Source organism: Carlito syrichta, unplaced genomic scaffold (genome assembly GCF_000164805.1).
Source record: "Carlito syrichta isolate Samal-C Ts95f unplaced genomic scaffold, Tarsius_syrichta-2.0.1 Scaffold314669, whole genome shotgun sequence".
In the NCBI taxonomy this organism is placed as follows: Eukaryota; Metazoa; Chordata; class Mammalia; order Primates; family Tarsiidae; genus Carlito; species Carlito syrichta.
Window position 1 is genome coordinate 350,335 of NW_007258765.1, and position 27,291 is coordinate 377,625.

At 39.3% G+C, this 27,291-nt stretch overlaps 1 protein-coding gene across 1 annotated transcript; it reads right to left on the minus strand.

Annotated features, from left to right (window-relative positions):
• Nucleotides 1-9,108: 9,108 nt before the first annotated feature.
• On the minus strand, nucleotides 9,109-26,226 carry LOC103274250 (zinc finger protein 510-like). The gene is given in 6 exon segments (XM_021719416.1): nucleotides 9,109-9,666; nucleotides 9,668-11,321; nucleotides 13,543-13,638; nucleotides 13,932-14,058; nucleotides 24,768-24,826; nucleotides 25,943-26,226. Coding segments are annotated over 6 exon segments (2,037 nt in total). The 5' UTR covers nucleotides 26,004-26,226; the 3' UTR covers nucleotides 9,109-9,626.
• Nucleotides 26,227-27,291: the final 1,065 nt, after the last annotated feature.

The following is a 27,291-nucleotide window of genomic DNA, read 5'->3' on the forward strand; positions in this document are numbered from 1 at the left end:
GAACTGAAGACTGACTGCGTCACTGCCAGAAGCACAGATCCTAGAAGAAAAATAATCAGGACTTGATATGTTTAAGGGGGTTAGACTAATTACCAGGTCTTAATCCCGGGAGAGCCAGTTCTATTTCTTGCTAATGATTAGAGGATTAAAAAAATAGGCTGGTCAGCAAAACTGCTCAGCGAAGGGTATCAGGGCTAGAGCTGAAACTAAAATGGTTATACTACTGCTAGGATTATTTTACCAAGTTCCTTTATTCTAAGTTTCTTGGGCTTTTATTTGGTTCAAATTACTTTTAAATTTTCTTCGTAACTTCTTATTTGTGCTATGGAATAGTTATAAGTGTGCTGTTTAATTTCCATGTATTTGGAGATTTTTCTGTTACCTTTTTTGTTACTTATTTCTAGTTTGATTCCATTATAGTCAGAGGACATAATCTGCATGATACCAATTTTTAAGGATTTGTAATTTGTGACATAGTGTATGGTCAGACTTGTTGAGTGTTCCACATGTACTTGAAATGAACGTGTATTCTGCTGTCACTGGGTGGAGTGTGCTGTAAGTGTACATTATATCCGGTCAGTTGAGAATGCTGTCCAGTTCTTTTATACTCTTGCCGATTTCTTGTCTAGTGGTTCTATTAAATGAGAGAGGGATTTTGAATTCACCATCTATGACGGATTTGTTGATTTCTCCTTTTGTGAAGGCGAAAGTTACTCTATCTTGGAAACTAATCTGCCACGCTGACTTCTGATTAACCCATTCCAGGAACAGAATGCCTCTGAGCTTTCTAGTTTATCGACTGTTCCTTGTGTAAGAGCACATACCATAAATCCTACCCTTAGATCAAATTACTGCCCATTTCCACAGAAGTACATGTAGGCTTTCCCTAATGGCACATAATCCCTGGGTCCTGGGGGATAATGACATGGAGGTCTCCCTGTCGGGTGGCCACCCAGGACCATGCTTCTGTCTAGAAGTTCCTCAATAAAACCACCCTGACGAGCTGGACTTGTCCGCCTTTCTTTGGTTTTCTCAGCTCCTTCTGCATTCGGGGATCACTTAGCATTAAGGCTTTTTCAAGACACATCTTTCAATTCTTTAAGCTTTGGTTTCATGTATGTTGATATCCTGTTGTTTTGTACACGTAGGGTTGTTGTCTTCCTAGTGGATGGACCCTTTTTTTTTCTTTTGAGTTGGAGTTTCACTCAGTCGCCAGGCTGGAGTACAGTGGCACACTCACGGCCACCCCAGCGTCGACCTGCTGGGCTCCGGCGATCCTTCTGCCTCAGCCTTCCAAGTAGCTGGAACTACAGGTGCATGCTACCACACCTGGCTGTTTTAAAAAATTTATCATTTTGCCTGGGCTGGTCTCGAATCTGCGGATTCAGGCAATCCACTCGCCTTGGCCTCCCAAAGTGCTGGGATTACAGACTGTGCCACCGAACCCGATGCATGGACCCTTTTTCTAATGCTGCAGTATAACCCTCTATCCTGGAAATACTCTTTGCTTTAGAGACTGTCTCTGGGCACACCACTGTCCTGCTGCCTGTGGAAGTGGCACACCACCGTGCTGCCTGTGGAAGTGGCAGCCATCTTCTCCTCAGCATCGTGGCCACCCTCAGACCCCTGGTGGAGCCCAAGGCTGTCAAAAAAGGGGACCAAGAAGTTCATCCGGCACTGGTCAGGTAGATATGTCAAGATTAAGCATACCTGGCAGAAGCCCAGAGGTACCCACAACAGGGTGCATAGAAGGGTCAAGGACCAAATTTTGATGCCCAACCCAGGTTATGGAAGCAACAGGAAACAAAGCACATGCTGCCTGGCTTTTGAAAGGTCCTGGTCCACAATGCCAAGGAGCTGGAAGTGCCGCCGATATGCTTCAAATCTTACTGGGTTCTGATCACCCAGAGCGTTTCCTCCAAGAACTGCAAAAGCCATCATGGAAAGATCAGCCCAGCTGATGCCAGGCTGTGCCGTGAAGAAAATGGCTATTTGTGTTTAAATAAAACCCTAAAAACTGCACAAGAAAAAAAAAGAACGAGCCTTAGTGTTTGGCTTTAGTTAGCATGTTTGGAGGTTCAGCTGCGTTGTAGCATCTATCAGTATTTCGTTCGTTTTCATGGCTAAATAATATCCTGCCTCACGAGCAGACCACATTTTGTCTATTCATTCAACCATCTGACGGGCTGTCAGGTTGTTTCCACCTTCTGGCTCTTGTAAATAATGCTACTACGACACTCTTATACAAGTTTTGATTGAATTCCCATTTTTAATTCTTTTGGCTGTACCGGGGAATGGATATATCCCTAGGAGTGGAAATAGACATAGGAGTGGAATTACAGTGTATATATACCTGGGAGTGGGATGGCAGGTGCATATGGGAATTCTATGATGAACATGTCGAGGAACAAACTGTTCTTTCAGAGTAATTGCCTCATTTTATATTTCCATCGGCAATGTGTGAGCATTTAAAGTTCTCCACATCATTGCTAACAGTTGTTATTTTTTTTGTTTTTAAAATTACAGCCATGATCGCAGGTGTGAAGTGGTATGTCATTCTGGACTTAATTTGCATTTCCCTAATTACTAATGTCATTAAGTGTTGTTTAATGTGCTTGTAGGCAATTTGCATTTCTCCTCTGGTAAAATGCCTATTCAAGTCTTTGCTCATTTTTTAGTTGGATTGCCGTTTTTTGGTTGAGGTATTAGAATTCTTCATATATTATAGATACTAGACCCCTATCTAATGTATTATTTGCAATTTTTTTCTCCCATTCTTTGGGTTATTTTTCTGCTTTCTCTATATTGTTTTTTTGCTTCACCAAAGTTTTAATTTTGATGAAGTCTAAGTTTTTGTTTTTGTTTTTGTTTTCTTTTGGTTGGTTGTTCCTTGGCGTTATATCTAAAAAATGACTGCTAAACTTATCCCTTTGATGAAGTCTAAATTTTTGAGTTTTTTTTTGGTTGGTTGGTTGTTCCTTGGTGCCATATCTAAAAAATGATTGTTAAATTTATCCCTGTTTTCTTCTCAGAGTTTTATGGCTTCAGACCTTATATTTAGGTCTTTGATCCATTTTGAATTAGTTTCTGCATATGATGTGGGGTAGGGGTCTGATTTCACTCTTTTGCCCATGGATGGTTGTCATAGCACCATATGTTGAGGAGACTCTTCTTCTTCCATTGAAATGTCTTGGCACTCTTGTCAAAAATCAAGGGAGCATAAATGCATAGGAGATATTGGGTTCTCAATTACATTTCGTGACTCTACCTTTATTCTTATGCCAGTATCACACTTTTTTGATTACTGTAGTTTTGTAATAACTTTTGAAATTGGGAAGTGTGAGTTCTGCACCTTCTTTTAATTTAAAAACTTTAAAAAGTATATCTGTAAGGTTGGCAATGTTCCCACTTTCATTTCTGATTTGAATAATATGAGTCTTCAGTTTTTTCTTGATCAGGCTTCCTAAAGGTTTTTCGATTCTGATGGTATTTTCAAAGAATCAACTTTCTGTTTTGATTCTTTTTTCTCCTCTCTATTTTGTTGATCTCTACACTAATCTTTATTATTTTCTTCTCCTCGCTTTGGTTTTAGTTTGTGCTTCTTTACCTAGTTCCTTAAGATATAGTTAGGCTATTGGTTTGAGATGTTTTAAATGTGTTTTCAGCTATAAATTCCTAAGCACTGCTTTTCATTCATATATTTTGGTATGCTTTTATTTTTATTCATCTCAAAGTATTTTATAATTTCCCTCGTGATTTTTTCCTTTGATCTCTTGGCTTTAAAAAAGTGCTTTGTTTCCACATATTTGTGAGTTTTCCGGTTTTTCTTCTCTTACTGACTTGTTTTCATGCTGTTTTGACCATAGAAGATACTTTGTATGATTTTAACGTTTAAAACTCATTGAGACTTGTTTTGTGACCTAACTTTATGATCTATCCTAGAGAATGTTTCACATGCACTTGAGAATATGTATGCTGGTGTTGTTGGGTGTTTTGTATAACTATTAGGCCTAATTGGCTTATAGTGTAGTTCAAATCCTCTATTTCCTTTTGATCTGTCTTATCCACTGTTTTACCCGTTATTGAAAATGGGGTGTTGAAGTTTCCATGTAGAGCTATCAAAATGGATTGCTTTTGCAATTTGTGTTTTCAAATATGACTGTTGTGATCCCCTTCCTTAAAGGTCATGTTATCCAGTTAAATGTTATTGTTGACCAAGCAGTACAAGGTGACAGTGACAGTAGGAAAATGGTAAAAGTTATGATCAAGGTTGGCAACAGAGGTGGTAAGAGTCATCTGGAATATCACTCCATTGTTGGTATGTGGTTAACACGAAGTTTTAAAATAATAAATAAGGGTTTCCTGAGGGTACAAATTATTTGGTGTGAAATGGATTAGGGCAGAGCTTGCAGAAAATGAGGGAAAGGGGAAAAAGATTGATCACTAATCGGGTCCCATAAGGATGAGAGATTGGTGCACTGGGTTGAGGCATTTTAGTGCACCTGAGCATTAAGCAAGAGAGGGGTAAATTTTATTCAGGGCATGAAATTAGTATCTAAATCTTTTTGACTCCTGTTTTAAATGTATAGCTTCCTCACCTATGCAATTTGAGAGATTATTGATGTGTTAAGAATATGTGCCCCGGAAACTGACATTTGGTGATTGAGAAACCAAACAAGGGTAGAAAATATGAGGGGGACTCCCAAAAAACTGGAATTATTTTTTGGAGGGTGGGCGCCTTGTAGTACAGGCTTCCCTGCTAGGTAAGTGTTCTAGGAACTCATCTGCGTCAGTGTACCATCTAGTGTTGTTGTGAGAAAATGCATTTGGCTTCAGTAAATTTTTATTTTTGGAGGTTCTTCCAACAATTTTGCCCGTTTCATGATGGGTGATGTACAAGCACACTTACCCACACTGGCTGAAAAACAGCATGGATCCCACGCCCCACCCTCCCTATTCACCTGAACTTGCCTCCAGCAACTTTTTTGTTTCCCTAGAGGAGAAAAGTCCTCAAAGGGAATCATTTTTGTCGATGTGGAAGGTGACAAAAACAGCAGCAGCACTGAAAGGCATCCAAACTGACAAGTCAAAACTTGTTTTGAGCCGTGGAAAAAGTATTTCGATAGTTATACTGCATCAAATGGAGAGTACCTTTCAGGTGACTGAAGTTCAAACATATGAGAATACATAATTTTTAGCAAATTCCGTTTTTTGGGGGTCCCCCCTCGCACTCATCACTAGTGTCGATGTTCTCCATTCTACACCTGTCATGCAGCCCCAGCTCATCTGATCGGTCAAATTTATCTTGGCAGATACCTTTTGCCAAGAAGTCAGGCCCACTGGTTTCTTAGTTTGTTAAGTAGCAAGGGTCAGTCAGCTGATGGTTAAGCTAATTACACTCTTCTGTCAGTGTTCTTTAGAATACTGGAAGATCACTGAGAGCCAGTTGGCCAGACAGACTAATGGTACTTGGAGACCACAATATGACAAGAAAACAAATGTGTTTCTCTCCCATTACAGTATACGGCTGCCCTAGGAGGATAGAATATATTATTTCTGTTGGGCTTCCAGAGAGTCATTTAAATTGAAATAGGTATCAGAAAAGACAAACATGGAGGCAGGAGGTCAGATGAGTGTGCTATGTCCCTTCTTTCAGGGTCAGATCTCTATCCAAGGGGCTAGATTCTTGAACAAGACATCATTAAAAAACAACAAACTTTTTCCCTTTGAACTGTCAGAAGGATAATTTGGAAAGCAAAAGTGAAGACAACTACTGTTAAAATGGATTCAAGTGAGGATCTCCAGAATTTGCCTGCCCATTTGAATGATCTTGGAAATATGACTTTACTATTATTATTGTTTTGCAAAATTGCTTGGATGGGTACATACAAAGTATGTGTAGATGTACCTTTGAACTGGGAATCTTATTGAAAATATATTGTTTTGGTTGACAAAGATCTGAAGCACAGTGATGTACATACACTTCTGAATATTAAGTAGTTTAATAAATTTAGATAATACCCAAAACAGAAGTCTGTGAATGTGAAGCTTACAATACTTTTAATCATTTATAATAAATAAATGAATCATCTCAAAAGATAATTTTGAGCATCAAAAGGACAGATGTTCAGATTCCACTTTGATAATTGTACCTTCATCACATACTTCAGAATGCCTAACATGTAGAGGGGCAGTTTCATTTGTTTGAGGTACATTATGAATAAAGCAGACAGAAATTCCTGTCCTCTTTTCTATTGTTATTAGCTCGAGGACCCTTAGTAGGTGGGCAAAAAGAAAATTAACTCCTCTGGGGTCTCTATAGATGAGGCTTTCATCCGCTAGAATAAAAGACCATAACTTGGTAAGGAGATCCAAGAACGGGCAGGGAGAGAAAGGGAGCATTCACGACTAGAGCACAGACCATGGTCTAAGTTGGGGATGTGTTACATGAGAAGGTGTCCTGTGAACCCGCCTCAGCCCAGGGACAGCAGGTAAAGGCTGAGTGCCCAGCCATGGGACTTTGTCACGTGGCTTCCTAATGAATGACTCAGGCCACTGGGGTGAATTCGTTCCATCTAGGAGTACCTGATACTTAAACTCAGTCATAATCCTAAAAGATTTTATTTAAAAGAGGGCAGGATGGAGATGATTCGAAATGATTTTCTTAAGAAAGTGAGTTAAACTTCCAAGTTTAAAGAATGGAACAACAGTACTAACTGGACGTGTGCGCCAAGTGTCTTCCTGCCGTATCTACTTCTCTCCACAGATACCTCATCTCCTTCTATTGCAGATGCATTTTCTTAGCGAGGCTGCTGGTTGCTCTAGAGGTAAAACATGCCTGGTCTATGATGTTCCATTTCTAAAGTCCTAGGTGGTATTTTCACTTTCCAAACTTGATTCAAATCTTCTGTGAAACATTCAACAGCAGGCCAGAAAGTTAGTTGGGTATTATGGCTTCTATATATGCCAGTCTTGCTCACAAAAGGATGTGCTACTAAAATAAAAGTAGATAATAAATAGCCATATGCAACATCTTTGCAAAGGACAATTTAGTATATGAAGATACTTAAAATCAGTGGGAAATAGGTCAGTTAATCGGATGGCACTGGCTATTTGTCCAAAAGGAAAAAAATACAGATTCCTGTGTAGATTCTTGTATCAAATGACATCACTGGAAGCATCGAATATATAGACCCCTTTACTTTGAACCCAGTGTGAGATGGGGAATTTCTTGCCATTCTAGGGCAAAATTGGATCCAGGTAGCAAGGTGGCAATCTTAATCTATAATTTTCAACTAGAATGTCAAATAGCTAGGCCAGAGCAAGGGCCTAGGATACATAAAAATCTAACAGGGTTCATCAAATGAAGTACTGGCCAGAGCTGAGAAATCCTTGTGTCATGTCTACTGAGAGGAATGACTACTTTCATTTTGGGGCCTGCATAATGGCAGAGTTTGGACAGTCATGGCATCTAGAGGTTTCAGCTAGCCAAACCATCAGGGAACCACGCCCAGTTAGAGCAATCTCTGTGAACTGAGGGCTCTACTGAGCCAACAGCTTTGTTTTTGCTTCAGGAACCAAAGTGGGGGATACGTTTCCCTTCTAAGAGATGGCTGCTACTCTTTCTTTTTTCTTTTTGCTGTGGGGCTAGGACAGCCACACTCTTGAATGTACCATGTTCACAAGTGAGGCTTGCCGGGCCTTTTTCATTTTGTTAGTTAAGTCCGAGAGGACACACTCCAAAATTAGAATTTCAGGTCAGAGACCTCTACTCAGGTCAGGTGCCCAGTATACAAAAGCCCAAGGGTAAACCAACAGCTGTTATTCAGAAGGGGGGTGGGCCTGACTGCCTTGTCAGGATGGCAAGTCAACCCCCAACCCCCACACTTATAAGAGCTGCCTCCTTCTGCCAGAGGTTTCAATCAACAAAATCACCAGTCACAGACTTGAAGCTAAAAATGGTCATCAGAGTTGCTGAACCTCAAAAAGCCGTCTTCCTGATTAGAATTCTCTCCATGACTTAGAAGTACTGCACGTAACATATTAATTCTGACTATACTTTCAGAGGTAGAAGCAACCAGAGTACATTTCACTGGCCCAAAGTTTCCATCCCTAAGGTTACATTTGTTTCACTTCCCTACTGTGAACTTTACCCAAATCACATTCGCTAAATCTAGGTGCTCACCTGCCTCCAAAGGAACTGGTAAGACGCTGACTTGGGCATTTGTATTCAATAAAGCCATAAACCTTTTTTTGACTCCCTCCTCTCCCTGCAAGTTTCCAGAGGGTGGGCACCTGTGACCTGTGGTTCCCTTTGGAGACGGGCAACCTCTTTCTCCTTAAAGCAGTTGTGGCTGGGGTATATGGCGGTGTCAGGTGTGGAGGGAGCTTTGTGCCATTAAAAGGATGGTGGCTGCTCATCATTCAACCAAAAAACTTTTAGGTTCATTCAAAGCCCTGTTTCAGGTGGTACTGTCTATTTTATTTCATTGAAAGGATATCTTCTGTACACATTATCTGACAATCCTCAAGGTTTGCCTTGACTCAGTAACCTTCTGTAGTTTGTGCCCTCGTAAGCTTGGCTTACACAGTAATCTTCTGTCGTTCGAGCAGAGGGATATGCTATGTGCAGAAAAACTCAACCATTTAAGAGCTCAACAGAATACAGTAGTCCTCCCTTATCCATGGGGAATATATTCCAAGACCCCTTCCAGTGGATGCCTGAAACCATAGCTAATACTTAATCCTACACATAATGTCTTTCTTATATACACACGTATGGTAAAGTTTAATTTACAAACTAGGCACAATAAGAGATTAACAGCAACTAATAATAAAATAGAATAATTATAACAACATGCCAGTATCACTGCTTTTGTACTTTGGGGCCATTATTAAGTAAAATAAGGGTTACTTGAACCAAGCACTGTCATATCATGACAGTTGATCTGATAACCAAGACAGCTACAAAGTGACTTTACTGGCAGGTAGTGCATACAGTATGGATATATTAGACAAAGAGATAATTCATGTCCCTTGAGAGATGGATCAGAAGGGCATGCAATTTCATCACACTATTCAAAACGAATGTATTTTCAAACTCAGAAGTTATTTTGGGAATTTTTTATTAAAAATTTCTGGACCACAGGTAACTAAAACTGTAGAAAGCAAAACTGTGAATAAGGGAGACTACTATACAAGCTTAGTTTTTGCCCACAAGATGTTAAACTGGGAAATATGTGGAGGAGGTCAGCACACTGACTTCTTTTATCTTAAGCTATACCATGTTAAGGCATGGCACCCCAAGGCTGTCCTAGAAATATGTATTTATTTGTGACAGGGGCCCGGTTGTCCCTGTGTGGTGTATGAGAGCTCTCTAGTCACCTAAGACTTCATTCAGAAGGACCTTCAATAATTCTTTGAAAGAAACAGACATTTGTGTGGATTGCTACAAAATTCTTCCTGCATTTGTATTCATATGGTTTCTCTATGTGAATTCTCTGATGTACTGTGAAGATTTACTTCCGGTGCTGTTTTTACATTCACTACCTTCAAATGGCTTTTCTAGTATCTCTGATATTAAATGTTGTGTTCTTTTGTCAGAAAGATTTTCCACAGTTATTACATCAAAAGGGCTTCCCCCTTCCCTGAATTCTCTGGTATAGCTAAGGTTTTCTTACATAATTTCCCATATTCATTGCATTCATATGATTTCTCCCCACTGTGAGTTCTCTGATGTATTCTGAGGTTTGATTTCTGGCCAAACATTTTCCCACATTTATTACACTGAAAGGGTTTCTCCCCTGTATGAATTCTCTGATGATCACTAAGGATTGCCTTCCGGACAAAGTTTTTCCCACACTCATTACACTTAAATGGTTTCTCCCCAGTGTGAACTCTTTGATGCACTCGGAGAGTTGATGTCCGAGCAAAAGTTTTTCCACATTCATTACACTTAAACGGTTTCTCTCCTGTGTGTGTTTTCTGATGCTGAATGAGATGGTCTTTTCGCCAGAAGGATTTCTCACATTCATTACATCGATAAGTTTTCTCACCACTATGAGTTCTCTGATGTATTCTGAGGTTTGACTTCTGGCCAAAAGTTTTTCCACATTCGTTGCATTGGAAGGATTTCTCTCCTGTGTGAATTCTATGGTGGTCTCTGAGGGTTGACTTCTGAACAAAAGTTTTTCCACATTCGCTACATTCATAGGGTTTCTCTCCTGTGTGAATTCTTTGATGTCCCCTGAGGGTCGACTTCTGGACAAATTTTTTCCCACATTCATTACATTTATAGGGTTTCTCTGCTGTGTGAATTCTCTGATGTGTACTGAGGTGTGACTTCTGGGAGAAAGTTTTTCCACATTCATTACATTCAAATGGTTTTTCCCCTGTGTGAGTTCTCTGATGTTGAATGAGATGTCCTTTCTGACAGAAGGATTTCCCACATTCATTACATTTATAGGGTTTTATCCCCGAGTGAGTTCTCTGGCGTACTTTGCGGGCTGCTGTCTGGCAGGATTTCTTATTTTCATGATATTCAAAGGATTTAACCCCAGGTTGTGTTTTGTCATTACATACCAACGGATTCTCTGCTGTGACAGTTCTCTGATGTTGACTGAGATGTGACTTGCTGTTGAGATTATTTCTACTTGCAGTTAATTCATGTGTCATGTCCATGTTAAATGTCTTGTATTCCTCTACAGGTAAATTCCCAAAAGATTTTCCACATTGGTTAAGATGAGAATGTTTTTCCCCTGTACCAGCTGCTCTCCTGTGGTCAAATAGAGTTGTCTTACCACAGTTTTTCCTAAAGTCATCAACTTTACAGGACTTTTCTCCTGTGTGAGAACTTTTACGTGTAACACTGTCAGCCTTATCATTAAAGGCTTTTCCAGCTTCATTATAGTCAAAAACTTGCTGCAAATTTAGAAACTTTTGGTGCTTAGGAAGATTTTCATTATAACCGAAAGCTTTCATATTCTTATTATATTCATACAATTTCTCTCCAGTCTGAGTTTTCTCAAACTTGATTTTGAAAGGTGGATTTTCACATACACTATGGCAACCTACTTTCTTTGTTGAATAGTTTCTATTATTAATAATAAATTCAGAATCATTTTGCAAATCTACTCTCCATGAGTCATATTTGCAGGACATTTTTATTGAAGAAATACGAGCTATGTGCAGATTAAATGGTTTTCCCAAAACTTTCTCTTCCTCTCTAGTCAATATTTTATTATTGATGAATATTACTTGCTGCAAGTGCTTGTCTTTGGTTTTCTTGTTCCGCTTGATCAGGTCATCACCTTTGTAATCTTCTAAAACTAAAAAAAAATGGAAAACATCTTATGAATCTATGTCTCTGATGGCTAGGGCTTATCAACATATAGCCTATGTTGTACTTAATTATTTGGTTTCTCAAGATTAAATACTTCATATGCGTGTGGGGATATATGTCTCTGACCTCTCTCCTTTAAAAAATAATACTGATAAAGTGCAAATGGAGAGGAAATTGGTAATGAAACTATATTGGCATGTGATCAGTAAGATTTTCCTAACTAGGTGGATAAAGGAAAGAAAAGAGAAATAAAAAGTACAGTTTTACAGGGGTGGTTATTTCAGAGAGCAGGAAAATCAGACAATGGGATGAATACAAGAAAAGACAATAAACGTAAGTAGCGTAACAAGGAAAATGAGGACATAATAGGATTCATGGAATAGGCAAAACAGGAAAGAGTTTGGTATGAGAAAGGAGACTACAGTCTCTCTGATACTATAAAGGTCAGAATACTCAGTTGTCTCCATTTCTCCAATTTGACATCCGTCATCAATTCTTCAATATCAAATTAGCTCTACCAGCATGAACTTCCTTATCATCAAACCAAGAGGCTTATAACTCAGGCCCAACCCATCTTAGAGCTGTGATTCATGGAAATACAAGTGTAAAACTGATGAAAAGAAAACCCATCCTGGTGACGAAATTAGATTCGCGGCTCCATTCTGGCAGTCATATCTTTGATTTAATTGATCAGAACTAAACAGCAAGTGAACCTGACCAGCCATTCTAAGTTACTACATTTCGATCTGACAGGAGGGGTACAATTTAAAATGGCCCTACTGTGAAGATAACACTTAAGAAAGGTCTGAATTCTGTATGCATTATATTTTTATTTATTTATTTTTTGAGGTGGAGTCTCTCTCTGTTGCCCAGTCTGAAGTGCAGTGGCACACTCATGGCCACCACAGCCTCGAATTGCTGGGCTCCAGTGATCCTTCTGCCTCAGCCTTCCAAGCAGCTGGAACTACAGGCGTGCGCTACCACGCCTGGCTAATTTTTTGATTTATTGTAGAGACAAGGTTTTGCCAAGTTGCCTGGGCTGGTCTCGAACCCGCGGGCTCAAGCACTCTACTCGCTTCGGCCTCCCAAAGTGCTGGGATTACAGGCTGAGCCACCAAGCCTGGCCTCTGTATGCATTTTAAATGCCTATCCTTGATAGGTTATGTTACAAATATTGTCTACCACTTCTGGCTCACCTTTTATTATTTTGTTAAGCATGAGACAATATATATGTGCATAAAACTTTTATGTGCATCTTAACAGTCCAAGTGAATACTCATGGAATTAGACACCATGTCATGAAGCAGAACACAAACAGCTCTGCAAAAATCCCAGTCTATCCTTGCCTTCATCATTCTCTGAATATTTGCGTAATCGTTTTCTTGATTTTCTTTATAGTTTCACTGCTAATATAGAATTCCTAAAAATGTATTTAAATTTTGCCTCTCATATTTACATACATGTAACCATATATGCATATTAAACTTTTTGTTTTCTTATGCCTAATATTGTCTTTGTAATCAGGCTATAAGATTTTATGTGGGTGTAAAATTCTCCCTTAAAGAATACAACTATTTCTTGTTTTCACGGCTGATGAGCCTGATTTTTTTGGCAAATATACACAATATGCCCATTAGAGTTTTTTGTGCATTCTAAAGAATATAATCATGCCTTTTTGTGGGATATATGGCTAGAAAAGGAATTGTTTGCTTACAATGTATGTAAAACTTTTCCTTTATTAGAAAATATCCTCCTGGTATCACAGTGGTTTTACCAGTTTACATTTCCAGTTAGTGGATAAGGGTCTCTAATAGTCTACAGCCTCACCAGACTTGGCATTGCCAGATTTGTTATTCTCACTGCATATCATATCTCATATTTCACCTCATGTCTCCCTTGATATTTTATTTTGTACTCCGTGAAAACTAATGAGATTGAACACATTTTCAAAGATTTACTGGCCATTCTGTAAGTTACTGTTCAAAGCCTTTTGCCCGTTTTTCAGCTAGGTTCCTATCTTTTCCCAGGCTGACCTGCAAAAATTCTTTAACATTTTCAGGAATCTTGTACTTTCCAGGTTACTTGTGCTACATATACATAGTGCTACTCTGTGGCTTGTCTTTCTATCCTTTTAATGTCTTTATGAACAAATTCTTACTTTGCACCTGCAGAATTCTGCCTCCTAGTGCTCAGTAACTCACTTGGGTGACTCTGGTTTGAGAATTCCTCCTCTGAGAACAAAGGCTCCTCCCCTTGCTCCAACTTGAAGATCATCTCTGGCTTAGAAATGCAGTTCCCTGTAAACAAAGAGCAGGTGAGGACTTAGGCCAGACACATGAGCTTTTTGGTCTCCAAAAGTAGAAGAAAATACAGCTTCAGAAGCAGCATCCTAAAAGTGCTCCTTTGAATTTATCACTGGGAGCTGATAATACAAACATTCTTTTTAGTCCTCAAATGGGTTTAGTTACTTTAGACTTCTGAATGAAAAGCCTACATAGCATTAAACTTCAAATAAAGTGTTCACATGTTTGAACTTAAATGAAACATCTTCTATATGGAGTTTCAAGGGTGATTCTGCTGATATGCTCACCCACTGAGACTAGGTGGCTGTAGTTCTCCAGTGTCACATCTCTGTACAGGGTCCTCTGTACAGGGCCCATTTGTTGCCACTCCTCCTGGGTGATTTCCACAGTCACATCCTTGAATGACACGGATGCCTGCAACAGTACATTTCTGTTCAATCTGAAGGGTTCAGAATTAGGTAATACAGAAAATACCCATGAAAACAATCCTTACCATGTTTACTGTAAGAAGCTTAAAATGAATATTTTGGATCTAATTTTATTTTATGCTTTGAAGGTGGTTCAGTTAATAAAAATGTTTACAACATAATTAATATCTATACATTTGAGTTGTATGCTTGTACTACCAATAGAGACATTAGTAAAACTTCTGCTTTTTAATTATTTTTGTAGCTAAAAAATGTAAATCAATTTCCTACATATACCACACCCCAATTTTTACTCCACACCCCAGTGTACTACCCTCTGCACACTCTCGTGCAAGGGTCAGTAAATTATGGTCTGTGGGCTAAATCTGGTTTGCCACTTATTTAATAAATTAAGTTTTATTGAAACACAACCACACTCAACACGTTATACACAGAGATCTATGGAAATTAAAAGTAAAGGGATGGAAAAAGTTATACCATGTAATCATTTACCAAAAGAAAGTTGATGTTATGCTAATATCAAAACAGTAGATTTTAAGAAAGAATTATAAAAGATGAGTAACAATTTATAATAATAAAATGGTCCTTTCAATAGAAGATATAAAAAACCTAAAGTGGTGTGCACCTGCAAACATAGCTTCCAATTATAATCACTTATTATTTACAGATTATTTGTGAATTCACCTACTCACTAAAATTTATTTCTAACTTCAACATCAACACTTGCAGTTATTTTGCAGTCATTCACAGACATCTGTAGAAAGGTAAAAAATTTGAGTTGCCTGATGTACACATTTCTAGCTGAGGTTGAGCAAGGTGACTCACGTTTTGCCTTGTTTCCATTTTGGTACTGTAAACAAGTGTCCTTTTCTTGGTGTATTTAGTTCCATATTTATTGCATTTTTATGTTTTATCTTGATTTAATTTTTAAAAAATAACTGAAGTGCTGTCAAGAGTTCTTAAGCACAAGAAGACTGTGATATCACATGGAGAAAATACCTATGATAGACAACCTTTGTTCAGGCATTAGTTATGGTGCTACTGCATATTAGTACAATGTTTATGAATCAACAATATTAAATAAGGTGTCTTTAAAAAAAAGCATGACACATAAAACACCATTATGTACTGACTGGTTGACAAAAATATGACTAGAGGCTTGCTGGAACTTAATCCTGTATTTCCTCCCTGAGCAATGGTTTAGTATTTATTAAATCAGTATTTGTGGTGACTTTATGGAAAATTACTACTGAGAATAATGATAACTGACTGTATATAAACAAAAGTTGACAGAAATGAGATCGACAGATCTACAATAATTCGTGATTTTAATTCAATTCTCTCTGACTCACAGAAGAGCAGACTGAGGAAAACAAGGATCAGGAGTTAGCAGCTATAGCCCAAAGGTCAAATCCAGTCCACTGCAATTACATAGACTTTTCTGAGTTGTAGTCTCACTTTGTTATCCAGGCTGGAGAGCAGTGGCATGCTCACGACCACTGCAGCCTCGACCTGCTGGGCTCAGGCGATCCTTCAACCTCAGCCTTACAAGTAGCTGGAACTACAGGTGTGCACCACTATACCTGGCTAATTTTTTGATTTATTGTGGAGATGAGGTCTTGCCAAGTTGCCTGGGCTGGTCTTGAACCCGTGGGCTCAGGCAATCCTCTTACCTCAGCCTCCCAAAGTGCTGAGATTATAGGTGTGAGCCGCCACAGCTAGCCTTATTTTTTAATAGAAAAATACCACCACTACCACTGTCTTTTTGTACAAAAAAATTTTACTGGAACACAGTCACCTTCATTTATTTACATATTATCTATGGCTGCTATAACACTACAACTATAGAGTTTAGTATTTGCAACAAAGACTATATGACATTATGTATTTATTCTTACATGTTTAAACTTCAGTCACCTTCAAAGTACTCTCCATTTGATGCAATCCGCCTATCAAGATGCTTTTTCCACTGCTCAAAACAGTTTTTGAACTTGTCAATTTTGATGCCTTTTAGTACTTCTGTTTTTTGTTCACTTCTGCCATATTAGCAAAACATTTCCCTTTGAGGACTTCTTTCCTCTGGGGAAACAAAAAAAAGTTGCTAGGGGCAAGATCTGGTGAGTAGGGAAGCTGGGGCATGGAGGTCATGCTGGTTTTGGTCAAAAATTGCTGAACACTCAGTGAGGTGTGGGCAGGTGCATTGCTATGGTAGAAGAACCAGTCACCTGGTTGCCACTACTTGGTATGTTTCTTCTGCAAATCGTAGCAGAACCTTTTCAATTTCCAGATAAAAATTCTGGTTAGCTGGGTGCAGGAGCTCACACCTGTAATTCCATCACTCTGGAAGTTGGAGGTAAGAGGATTGCCTGAGCCTAGTGGTTCAAGACCAGCCCGGGCAACATGATGAGACTTTGTCTCCATAATTAATAAATAAAATAAATAAATAAATATTAGCCAGGTGTGGTGGCATGCACCTGTGGTCCCAGCTACTTGAAAGGCTGAGATGGAAGGATCGCCTGAGCCCAGCAGATCAAGATTGTGGTAGCCGTGAGCATGCAAGTACACTTCAGCCGGGGCAACAAAGTAAGACTCTGACTCAAAAAAATAAAAACAAAACAAAACAAAAGCCCCCAAAACTTTGGTTGACTGTTTGATCTGAAGAAACAAATTCCAAGTGTACTACTAGGGGTCAACCCTCCAAAAAGATAATTCTGTTTTTTGGGGGACCCACCTCGTATTTCCCACAGAGCCTACTATCTGACATTTACAAAAAAGTTAACTGGCCATTGATACAGAAGACTTAAATGACAAAATTAACCAACATGACTGACATCTATAAGATAACCTCCAAAGCTGGGCTTAGTGGCTCAGCCTGTAATCCCGCGCCTTTGGGAGGCTGAGGTGAGTGGAGTGCCTGAGCCCATAGGTTCAAGACCTGCCTGGGCAGCGAAACCTCATCTCTACAATAAATAAAAAAAACCAAAAAACCAGCTGGGCGTAGTAGTGCATGCCTGCAATTCCGGCTACTTGGAAGGCTGAGGTGGAAGGATCACCGGAGTCCAGCAGGTCGAGGCTGCAGTGGCCGGGAGCGGCAACTGCACTCCAGTCTGGGTGACAGAGTGAGACTCCAACTCAAAAAAAAAGATAACCTCCGTACAACATTTTTTCTGGTGCAACTTGCACATTAAAAAACAAACAAACAAAAACACTAAACAAATCTTTCTCACTAAATTGGAAAAAATTGCAGTCATACAGTGGAGCTTTGGATCTTGGCTCAGAGATATGGAGAGCTAAAAAAAGCAATGCTAATGTCCTTATAAGAACACAGCTGGGCCAGGCTCGGTGGCTCAGCCTGTAATCCCATGCCTTTGGGAGGCTGAGGTGAGTGTATTGCCTGAGCCCACGGGTTCGAGACCTGCCTGGGCAGCGAGACCTCATCTCTATAATAAATCAAAATTGAGCCGGGCATGGTAGCGCGCACCTGTAATTCTGGTTACTCGGAAGGCTGAGGCGGAAGGGTCGCCGGAGCCCAGCAGGTCGAGGCTGCGGTGGCTGGGAGCAGCCACTGCACTCCAGTCTGGGCGACAGAGTGAGACTCCGACTCAAAAAAAAACCCCCAAAAAAACCACCAAAAAAAACCAGCTGGGAAAATCAGTGTCTTTTTTTTAATCTATCAGGACAGTGACAGGAACCTGCAGGAAGAATGAGGACCTGTTAATCTGCTTACTAGAGCAGATTCTACCGAATGTCATACAAGACAACTGGCAAGATAAAACCATCAACACGTAACAACTTGTTGGAAGCCAAGTGTGTGCCCATGTGAGTGTGTCAAGGCCTGGGGCCCCAAACAGAGGGACTTCTCCTTGCTGCAGGATCAAGGGAAGACTAGAGAGAACTTAAAAAACACACTGAGACGACTGAAAATGAAAACACAGAAACTCGGATGCAGCTGAATCCGTGTTTAGAGTGAAATTTATAGCGGCAATGCCCACATTTAAAAACATCTCATTTCAAGGACCTAACTACAGGTTAGGAATTAAATGAAGGTGGGGACACAACTACTGACCTTACAGAAATGAAAAGAACAATAAAAGAATACAATAAACAACTGTACACCAACAGATGAGATAACCTAGATGAAATGGCCCCATTTCTAGAAACACACAAACTACAAAAACTGACTAGAAAAGAAAGAACATCTGAAGAGATTCATATCAGGAGAGTGAATCAGCAATCAAAATCCTCAAAACAAAGTTCAAGACTGGCTGCCTTCACTGGAGAATTCTATCAAACATTTAAAGAAATTCTAATGCCAATTCTCTAATTCTTCAAAAAACAAGAAGGAACATTTCCTAAATTATTCCATGAGTTACCTCGAATCAAAGCCAGGCAAAAAAAAAACCCACCAGAAAACCACAGATCAATAACCTTTATGAATACAGTTGCCAAAGTTCTCAGAAAAATATTAGCAAATCAAATTCTGCAGTATATAAAAATATACATCATGACCAAGTACAATTTATTCCAGGAATGCAAGGTAGCTCACCATAAGAAAAACCAATAAATTTAATACATCACATTAATAAAATGAAGAAAACAAATCACATGGTCACCTCAAATGGCGCATAAAAAGCATCTGACAAAATCCAACACTGCTTCATAATAAAAGCAAACATTATACATACTAGGAATAAAGGGGAACTTCCTCAACACAATAAAAAGCATTTCTGAAAAATCCACAGTTTAACATCATACACTAGGCTAAAAGACAAGAAGATTTCCTCTAAAGGTCAGGAACAAGACAAGGATGTCAGCGATCCTTCTGCCTCAGCATTCCAAGTAGCTGGAACTATAGGCTCACATTACCACACCTGGCTAGTTTTTGATGTATTGTAGAGATGAGGTCTCATTAAGTTGCCCAGGCTGGTCTCAAGTCCGCAGGCTCTGGTAATCCACTTGCTTTGAAATCCCAAAGTGCTGGGATTGCAGGCTGAGCCACCAAGCCTGGCCAAGTCAAACTATCTCTATTCATAGATCATGTGAGTTAATATATAGAAAACACTAAGGAATCCACAAAAAACTATTAGACTTAATAAATGAATTCACCAAAGTTGTAGAATACAAGATGAGCATACAAAAATCACGGGTATCTCTATACATTTGCAATGAATAAAAAAAACAAAACAAAACAATTCCACTTATAATAGAATACAAAATAAAATACTTAGGAATATACATTTAAACAAGAAAGTGTGTGACTTGTACATGAATACTAGAAAACATTGCTAAAAGGAACTGAAGAAGATCTAAATAAATGAAAAGACACCTTATGTTCATGGATTAGAAGACTTCCTATTATTTAGATGATAATACAAAAGTGATCTACAGATCTGACTTTTTGCAGAAATAATGATCCTACTATATGAAATTTCAAGGGCCCTCGAATAGTCAAAACAATCCTAAAAAAGAATAAAGTTGGTTGGATCACACTTCTTGATTTCAAAACTTACTATAAAGCAACCGTAATAAAGACAGTGTGGTACTGACATAAATATAGACACATAGATCCCTGGAATAGTATTGAGAGTTCAGATATAAGCCCATATGTTGGCCATTTATTAGGAAAAGAATAGTATTTTTAACAAATCATGTTGGGATAATTGGAATACCCATGTCAAAAGAATGACACTGGACTCCTACCTCATGTCATACTAAAAAAATTATCTCAATATGGATCAAAGACCGAAATACGAGAGTTCAAATTACACAATTCTTAGAAGAAATCAGGAGTAAACCTTCATGACCTTGGATTTTGCAATGGTTTCTTAGATGTGACACCAAAAGCACAAGAACCAAAAAAAAACCTGGACTTCAAAACTAAATACTTTTGTGAATCAAAGGACACTATCAAGATAGTAAAATGACACCCACAGAATAGGAGGAAATATTCACTTAATTATATGTTCAGTAAAGGTCTAGTAGCCAGAATATATAAAGAACTCTTATAACCAAACAACAAAAAGACATCCTAAATAAAAAATGAGCAAAAGACTGGGACAGCTATTTCTCCAAACATGATAAACAAACAGCCAATAAGCACATGAAAAGATGCTAAATATTATTAATCATCAGGTTAAAGCAAATTAGAATGACATACCACTTCACACCCACTAAGCTGTCTATAATTAAAAAAAAAAAAAGTAAAATAACAAGTGGTGATGATGTGGAGAAAGTGGAACCCCAATACACTGTTGGTGAGAATGAAGATGGTGCAGCCATTGTGGAAAACAGTAGGGTTACCATATCTCATGACTTAGAAATCCCTTTCCTAGGTTTTATCACCAAAAGCAAACAAGCATCCAGACAAAAATCTGTACATGAGTATTAATAGCAGCACCATTCCTAACAGCCAAAAGGTAGAAACAATCTAAATGTTCATCAATTGATAAATGGATATGCAATATATCTAGACAATGGATTATTAGTCATAAAAAGGAATGATACACCGATACATAGTACAACATGGATTAACCTTGATAACAGTATGCTAAGTAAAAGAAATAGTCACAAAGACTACATGTTACATAATTTCACCTATTAGAAATGTATAGAATAGACAAATCTATAGAGACAAAACACAGATTAGCAGTTGTTTAGGGCTGGGGGTAGGTTATGTCAGTATGAGGAATGACAGGTAATAATATGAAATTTCTTTTTGAAGTGATGAACAGGTTCTAAAATTGATTGTGGTGATGACTGCACAAATCTGTGAATATACTAAAATTCACTGAATTGTGTACTTTAAATGTGTGAACTGCAGGTATGTGAATTATATCTCTAAAAGCTGCTTTAGAAAAAGGGCACTAGAAGAAATAGGATTCTTTGGATTTTCTATATCCTATTAAATAAACTGAATTCAAAAGTAAAAACCAGCCACGAGAAACCTCCAAGGCTAGACTGCTTCACAGGTTTATTTTTCCAAACTTTTAAGGAGACAATAATAGCAATCTTAAGCTCTTTCAGAGAACATAAAATGAGTAGCTGTTTCTCAACTCAAGAGTATAATGTTAATGCCTTTAACAGAATCAAGAAATAAAATTACAAGATCATCTCACTAGATGAAGAAAAGCACTTGACAGTATTTAATACCCAAGTGTAATAAAAAATCTCAGTAAACTAAAAATAGAAAGGAAACAAACTTCCTTATTTTAATAAAGGGTACATACAAAAAACTTACAGTTAAAATAAGACTGGTGAAATACTGAGTGCTTTACCCCTTGGGTGTGGTATAAGGAAAGGATTTCTATAATCACTACCTGTGTTCAACATTTTACTGGAAGTCTTAGCAATAAAGCTAAAGAACAACAACAACAAAATTAAAGATATAAAGATTGCAAAGGAAGTAAAACTGTCTTTATTGCCAAAAAATTATTGTGCCACATTTAAAGTCCAAAGGAATTTACAGATAAGCTATTAGAATAAGTGAATTTGGCAAAATGCCTAGACATGAACCCAATACATTTTAACAAGCCAATAATGAACAACTGGAAAATGACATTTAAAAAGCAGCACCATTTGCACTATTGTCAAAATAGATCAAATACCAAGGGATACATCAAATGAAAGATATAAAAGATTTAAGCTCTACTGTGTAACACTTGCCAGCAGGTTTTTCTGTGGAAAACAATACAATTTCTATGAAAATGCAAAGAACCTAAAATGGTTAATACATTCTTGAAGAATGTTAAACTTGGGGACCTTACACTATCATATTTCATGACTTACCATAAAGCAACAGTAATTATGACCATGAAGTACTAGCAAAAAGATAAAACAAGTGGAGCAAAGGAAGAGAATGCACAGTCTAGATACAGGCCACGCAATTGACCAGAGACTGCTGCGATTCAGTGAACAGAGAACAGTCTTTTCAACAGATGGTCCTAGAGTGACTGGATGTCCATGTGGAAATGTGAACCTTGACAACCACCTTACACCAAACACAAAAGCACATTCTATATAGTTCATGCTCGAATAAGCAAGTATGTAGTAACAATATAGGAGAATATCTTTATGATCTCAGAGCAGGGAGAGATCTTTCAAACATGATACCATTAAGAGAAGACTGACTCTGACCTTTATTGAATGTATGAACTCTGTTATCAAAGACATTCTTAAAAAGATGATTTTGCAAGCCATAGAATCCAAGAACATTAGCAATACATACATCTGGCAAAGGACCAAAGGACGTGTATTGATACTTCTGAAATAAATCCTACTAATAAAAAAAGTAAATACCCCAATTAAAACAGAGTTGAGTAAGTACTTTACATATTTACATAAAAGGAAAGGTTGTCCAAATGGCTAAAACACAAATAATGATTTCCAATATTAGTACTTATCATATAAAAGCAAATTACAAGTTTCAATGAGATACCATTATATGGATACCAAAATGGATAAAGTAAAAAAGACTGATAGCACCAAGTGTTGGTGAGGATTTGGTACAGACAGAATGCTACTGGGAGTATAAACTGATTCAATTACTTTGGCAAGCTTCTTGCAGTATCCATTAAAGCTAAACAAATGTTTATTCTTTGAAACAATGGTTTCATTTCTAGGTGTATCCCAAAAGCAATGAGGATATACCAAAAGACACAAAAGAATATTCACAGCAGCTTTATTCATAATAACCTCAAACTGCAAAAACACAAATGAAAAACTCACCAACAGAAGAATGAACAAATAAATTATGGCATACTCATATAATGAAATATGGCTCAGCACTAAGAGAGGAGAATTAAAACATAGCAAAACTGATGATTCTAAAAATATTATGTAGAGAGAAAGAAGACAGATCTGTTCCCTTGAAAAAGAGTACATACTATATGCTTCCATTTATGTGATGCTCAAAAATGAATTTATCCTTTTTTTTCCTCACATGTGAGATCAGAATAGTAGTTGCTTTTGTAGAGGGAAGCAGTGGTTATTAGCTAGCAACTGCCAGGAAGAAAATTTCAGGGGCGATGAAAATGTTCTCCATCTTAATCTGGGTGCCAAATTACACGAATATACACACGTACAAATCCTTCCAATTATATACTTATGAGTGCAGTTTACTGGCATTAAAACTGTACCTCTGTTAAATAACCAAATTTTGAAAAGGAAAAAAGAATGCATAAAACAGAAAAATAATTTTTTTTTTAAAATAGGGTCTTGCTGTTGTCCAGGCTGGAGTTCCGTGGTACAATCACAGCTCACTGCAGCCTCAAACTCCCAGGTTCGAGCAATCCTCCCCACCTCAACCTCCCAAGTAGCTGGGACTACAGGCACACACCACTGTGCCAAACTATACAAGAGAAAAATTTAGCAATATCTGTCTAGTTGGTAATTTGGGAAGATGGGAACATATTTGTTACATTATTTCTTGGTATCTTTCTCTATTTAAAAAGTTTCCGAATTCCTTACAGGAAGAAGAAATTTGGACACAGACATGTAGAGGAAAGACGAGGTGAAGACAGACATCTACAGACAGAGGAAAGAGGCCTGGAACAGCTCCTTCCCTCACTGCCCTCAGGAGGAACCCACCTGCGGAGGTCTTGATTTCAGATGCCCACCTCCAGAACGGTGAGAAGAGACATTTCTGCTTACGCCACCCAGTCCGTAGTACTTTATTATGGCAGCCCTAGAAAGCTAATACACCCAGTCTGGTCCTAACATTTATCTCCAGCACCATCTTTAAAAAAATTTTTTTTTTTAATTTTAAAGATGTGGGGTACGATTTAGGGCTAGGTATACAAACGTTGATTATGCAGGTACCCTTGTTGATAAGATATGCCCCTCCCACTCCTGGCCGTTTCCCTCAACTGCCAATCCCACTACCCCTTCCCTGCCAATCCCTTTCTTGTAGTATTATAATTGTTCAAGGACCGCTTATGAGTGAGAACATATGGTACTCTGTTCTTTGTTTCTGTGATAGATCACTGAGTATGATAGCTGCTAAATCCATCCTTTTATTTCCTAAGAGAAGTCTCGTTGTAACGGGCAAAGATTCTTACAGGACCTCGCCTGCCTTGTCCAGTCCACTCTGAAAACACAGCAGCCTCCCGTACCTGCAATAACTGAAACCCTGCCCATTCTTCAGGGTCAACACGAACCTTTCAACTCTCCGTCTTTGTTCAACTGAGTCTACACCACCCAATCTGTCCTGTCTGATAAGCTTCTATCTCAACCTATTTCAGTCACCTGAAAAACTGTATTAATAAAAGCCCTGCTTTGGCACCATGCCCTCTACTTCCACTGAGGAAAACGCAGAAGGAGCATACTGCATTTATTTCAGGACTGCTATTGGAGAGATGTCATTTACATGAAGACCAACAAAGACATTTTTCTTGACTTCAGTGACTTTAAAGTCCATGAAGAATCAGTTTGGTTGAAGCTTCTTATCAAGGCAAATCTTTAAACAAGTATTCTCTCTTATTCTCTGCCATGGCGATCCGGGAGAATAAAAACCGCGCTCCACTTTGGAAAATCTGTCACACTGGGGACCTGCGTCTTTCCACATGCCAACTCTGCTGTGCTATTCACCTGCTTTTCTGTATCTTCCCTGAATGATTCTGATTCATTTCTATTTCTACTTTTCCATACGAACCCTTAAGCACCCATGCAAGCTAAGATAAAAAGGGTTTACTAACTCACCTGAGATATGTTCATTTTCTGCTGCATTTGGAAGAGTGCGGAGAACTGTAAAGGGTAAGCTGGGGGTAAGGAAAGAGTCATGAGAGGTCTGTTAGATTTGGAATTAATCTGCCCAAAGGTCTCACCATACCAGCTGGAGAAAAGGCCTCCCTATGGAAAAATGCTCCTTTGATTCTTGAGGAGACAGGAAGTAGCACATAAAGATAGCATCTCCTGAATATGTGTGTTTCTAATATGATCATGTAGATATAATCTTGCTGTTTTTCACTGAGTGATAGCAAATTATTTTTCTATTGATATACTAAAAATGTCTTTGGCTAATTAACAAAACTAAAACAGGATTAATATTAATATTCGATTAATATTATTTATACCAATAAAAATCAACAGAAACTGAAAAATGAGATGCTTAAAGACAGAATATTTTAAAATCTTTTTGTTCTAATTTGTTGCAGTTTCTCAAAAGACTTTTGATAAGACGTTTCTGGTGACTCAGCTGTCACAGAGTGACTATACTTTGCTTTGCTCCGAGCTCTGTCCTGGGTGACCACGGACAAATCATCCATCTCACATTCACTATTTTTTTTTTTGAGTTGGAGTCTCACTGTCACCAAGGCTGGAGAAGTACAGTGGCACAATCATGGCTCTGGTAGCCTCAACCTGCTGGGCTAGGCAATTCTTCTGCTTCAGCCTTCCAAGAAGCTGCAATTACAGGTGCAAGCCATCATGCCTGGCTAGTGTTTTGATTTATTGTAGGGATGAGGTCTTATCATGTTGCCCAGGCTGGTCTCAAACTCCTCCTGCCTCAGCCTCACAAAGTGCTGGATTACAGGCGTGAGCCACAACGCCTGGCCCAGATTCACTATTTTAAAAGACTCAGAAATAGAAATACTTTCCTGTATTATCATCCTGTGGCTCTCCATGTTCAGGACAGAGGAAACCTTTGTGTATCTCTAGATGCTACATGTGATAAACACGGTGTCAGAGGAACTTAGAGTCTGTTAAGAGTGAGGCAAGGGTTAAGAAAATGAGGGCTCTACCAGCAGGATTAGAGGCGGCATTTCCTCAGCTCTGGCTGGTTATGCCTCCCTTGGAGACGAGGCAGAGAAGCCCTCCAGCAGCATGGCTTTCTCTGTGCAGCCTGGCAGTCACCCGTCCCGCACAACCCAGCTCACCAAGTTCATCCACAGCGTTCACTGTCCCACAGTCTGCGATGGCTTCTGGATGTGGCGACATCACCGGGTCTGGCTCTCTCTGGGCAAGGAGGTTAAGAACCGCCTCTGGTGGGGCCAAACAGGGCCTGTTCCTTTCTGAGTTCTTGTGCGTCTATTACGGAGTTCTGGCGAGCAGGTCTCTGCCACAGAGCAGTTCTTCCAGGTGGGACGCCTGTCCTGCGGCTGCTGCCACACAACGAGCTGCCCTGCTCCAGAGAAGCTGGGACTTAGGCCTGGGTAACAAATTCATTTTAGTTGAAACATTCATGAAAAGTAGCGTTATCCATCAGCACTATTCACAATTCTTTGTCATGGGGAGCTGTCCTAAGCACTGTGGGGTGTTTAGGAGCACTTCTATCTCTACTTTTTGGAGAAATGAGGGTCTTGCTATGTTATTGAGACTTGTCTCGAACCCCTAAGATCAAGCCATCCTCTTGCCTTGACCTCCCAAAGCTCTGGGACTACAGGTGTGAGCCACGGCGCCTGGCCAGGAGCATTTCTAAACATCCCCTAGATGCTAGTACACCCCTCCTCCCAGCTGTGACAATCAAAAATGTCTCCAGACATTTCCAAAGTTCTCTGGGGATCAAAATCACTCTGGATGAAAACCACTGATGCAGGGCCTTAAACCTGATTTTCCAGGAATTCATCCATTCCGGTAGCCACCAGTCATTGACTACTGAGCACGTGAAATGGGGTGAGTGCCACATGCTGAAATAACATTTGGGATACACCGAGAAAAACACCATATGTTCCCAAAATTAATTTCACATTTTGTCTCTGCTTTTCACGTAGCTACCGGAACATTTAAAATGACACATGTGGCTCGCCTTATCTTCGCCGGCCCAGACCATCAGACCGCGCCTTCTGGAGACGAGAGACAGCCTGGACGGCGCAGGAGATGGCAGGGGCTTCCGTCTGACCCCAAAGCCCCGGAGACAGGCCACAAACCCCAGAACAAACAGTAAGGCTCTGTCCACGCTGACTTCCCAAAGCGGTCCTGGGCTTGGGGACAAGTCACTGAGTTAGTGTCGTGAAGGCTGCAGAGCTGGGGGCGGTCGGCAGAACGTCAACAGCCTGATGCGGGAATACAGCCTGCAGGCATTCGCATCCTAGCTCCCGCGCCATGGCTCTACCCTTCCACCCGCGTTTTTCTTTTCTAGCGACACACCTATAACCGGGGTGGGAAACGAAACACTAGACGAACAAAGTGCCTTCCAAATGCGGCAGGAGCCCCGCCGACCCGCTGCCCGTTCACCAGCGCTCGGCCAAGTGCCACCGGCGATGCCTGTTGCCCAGGCCGGCCCGCA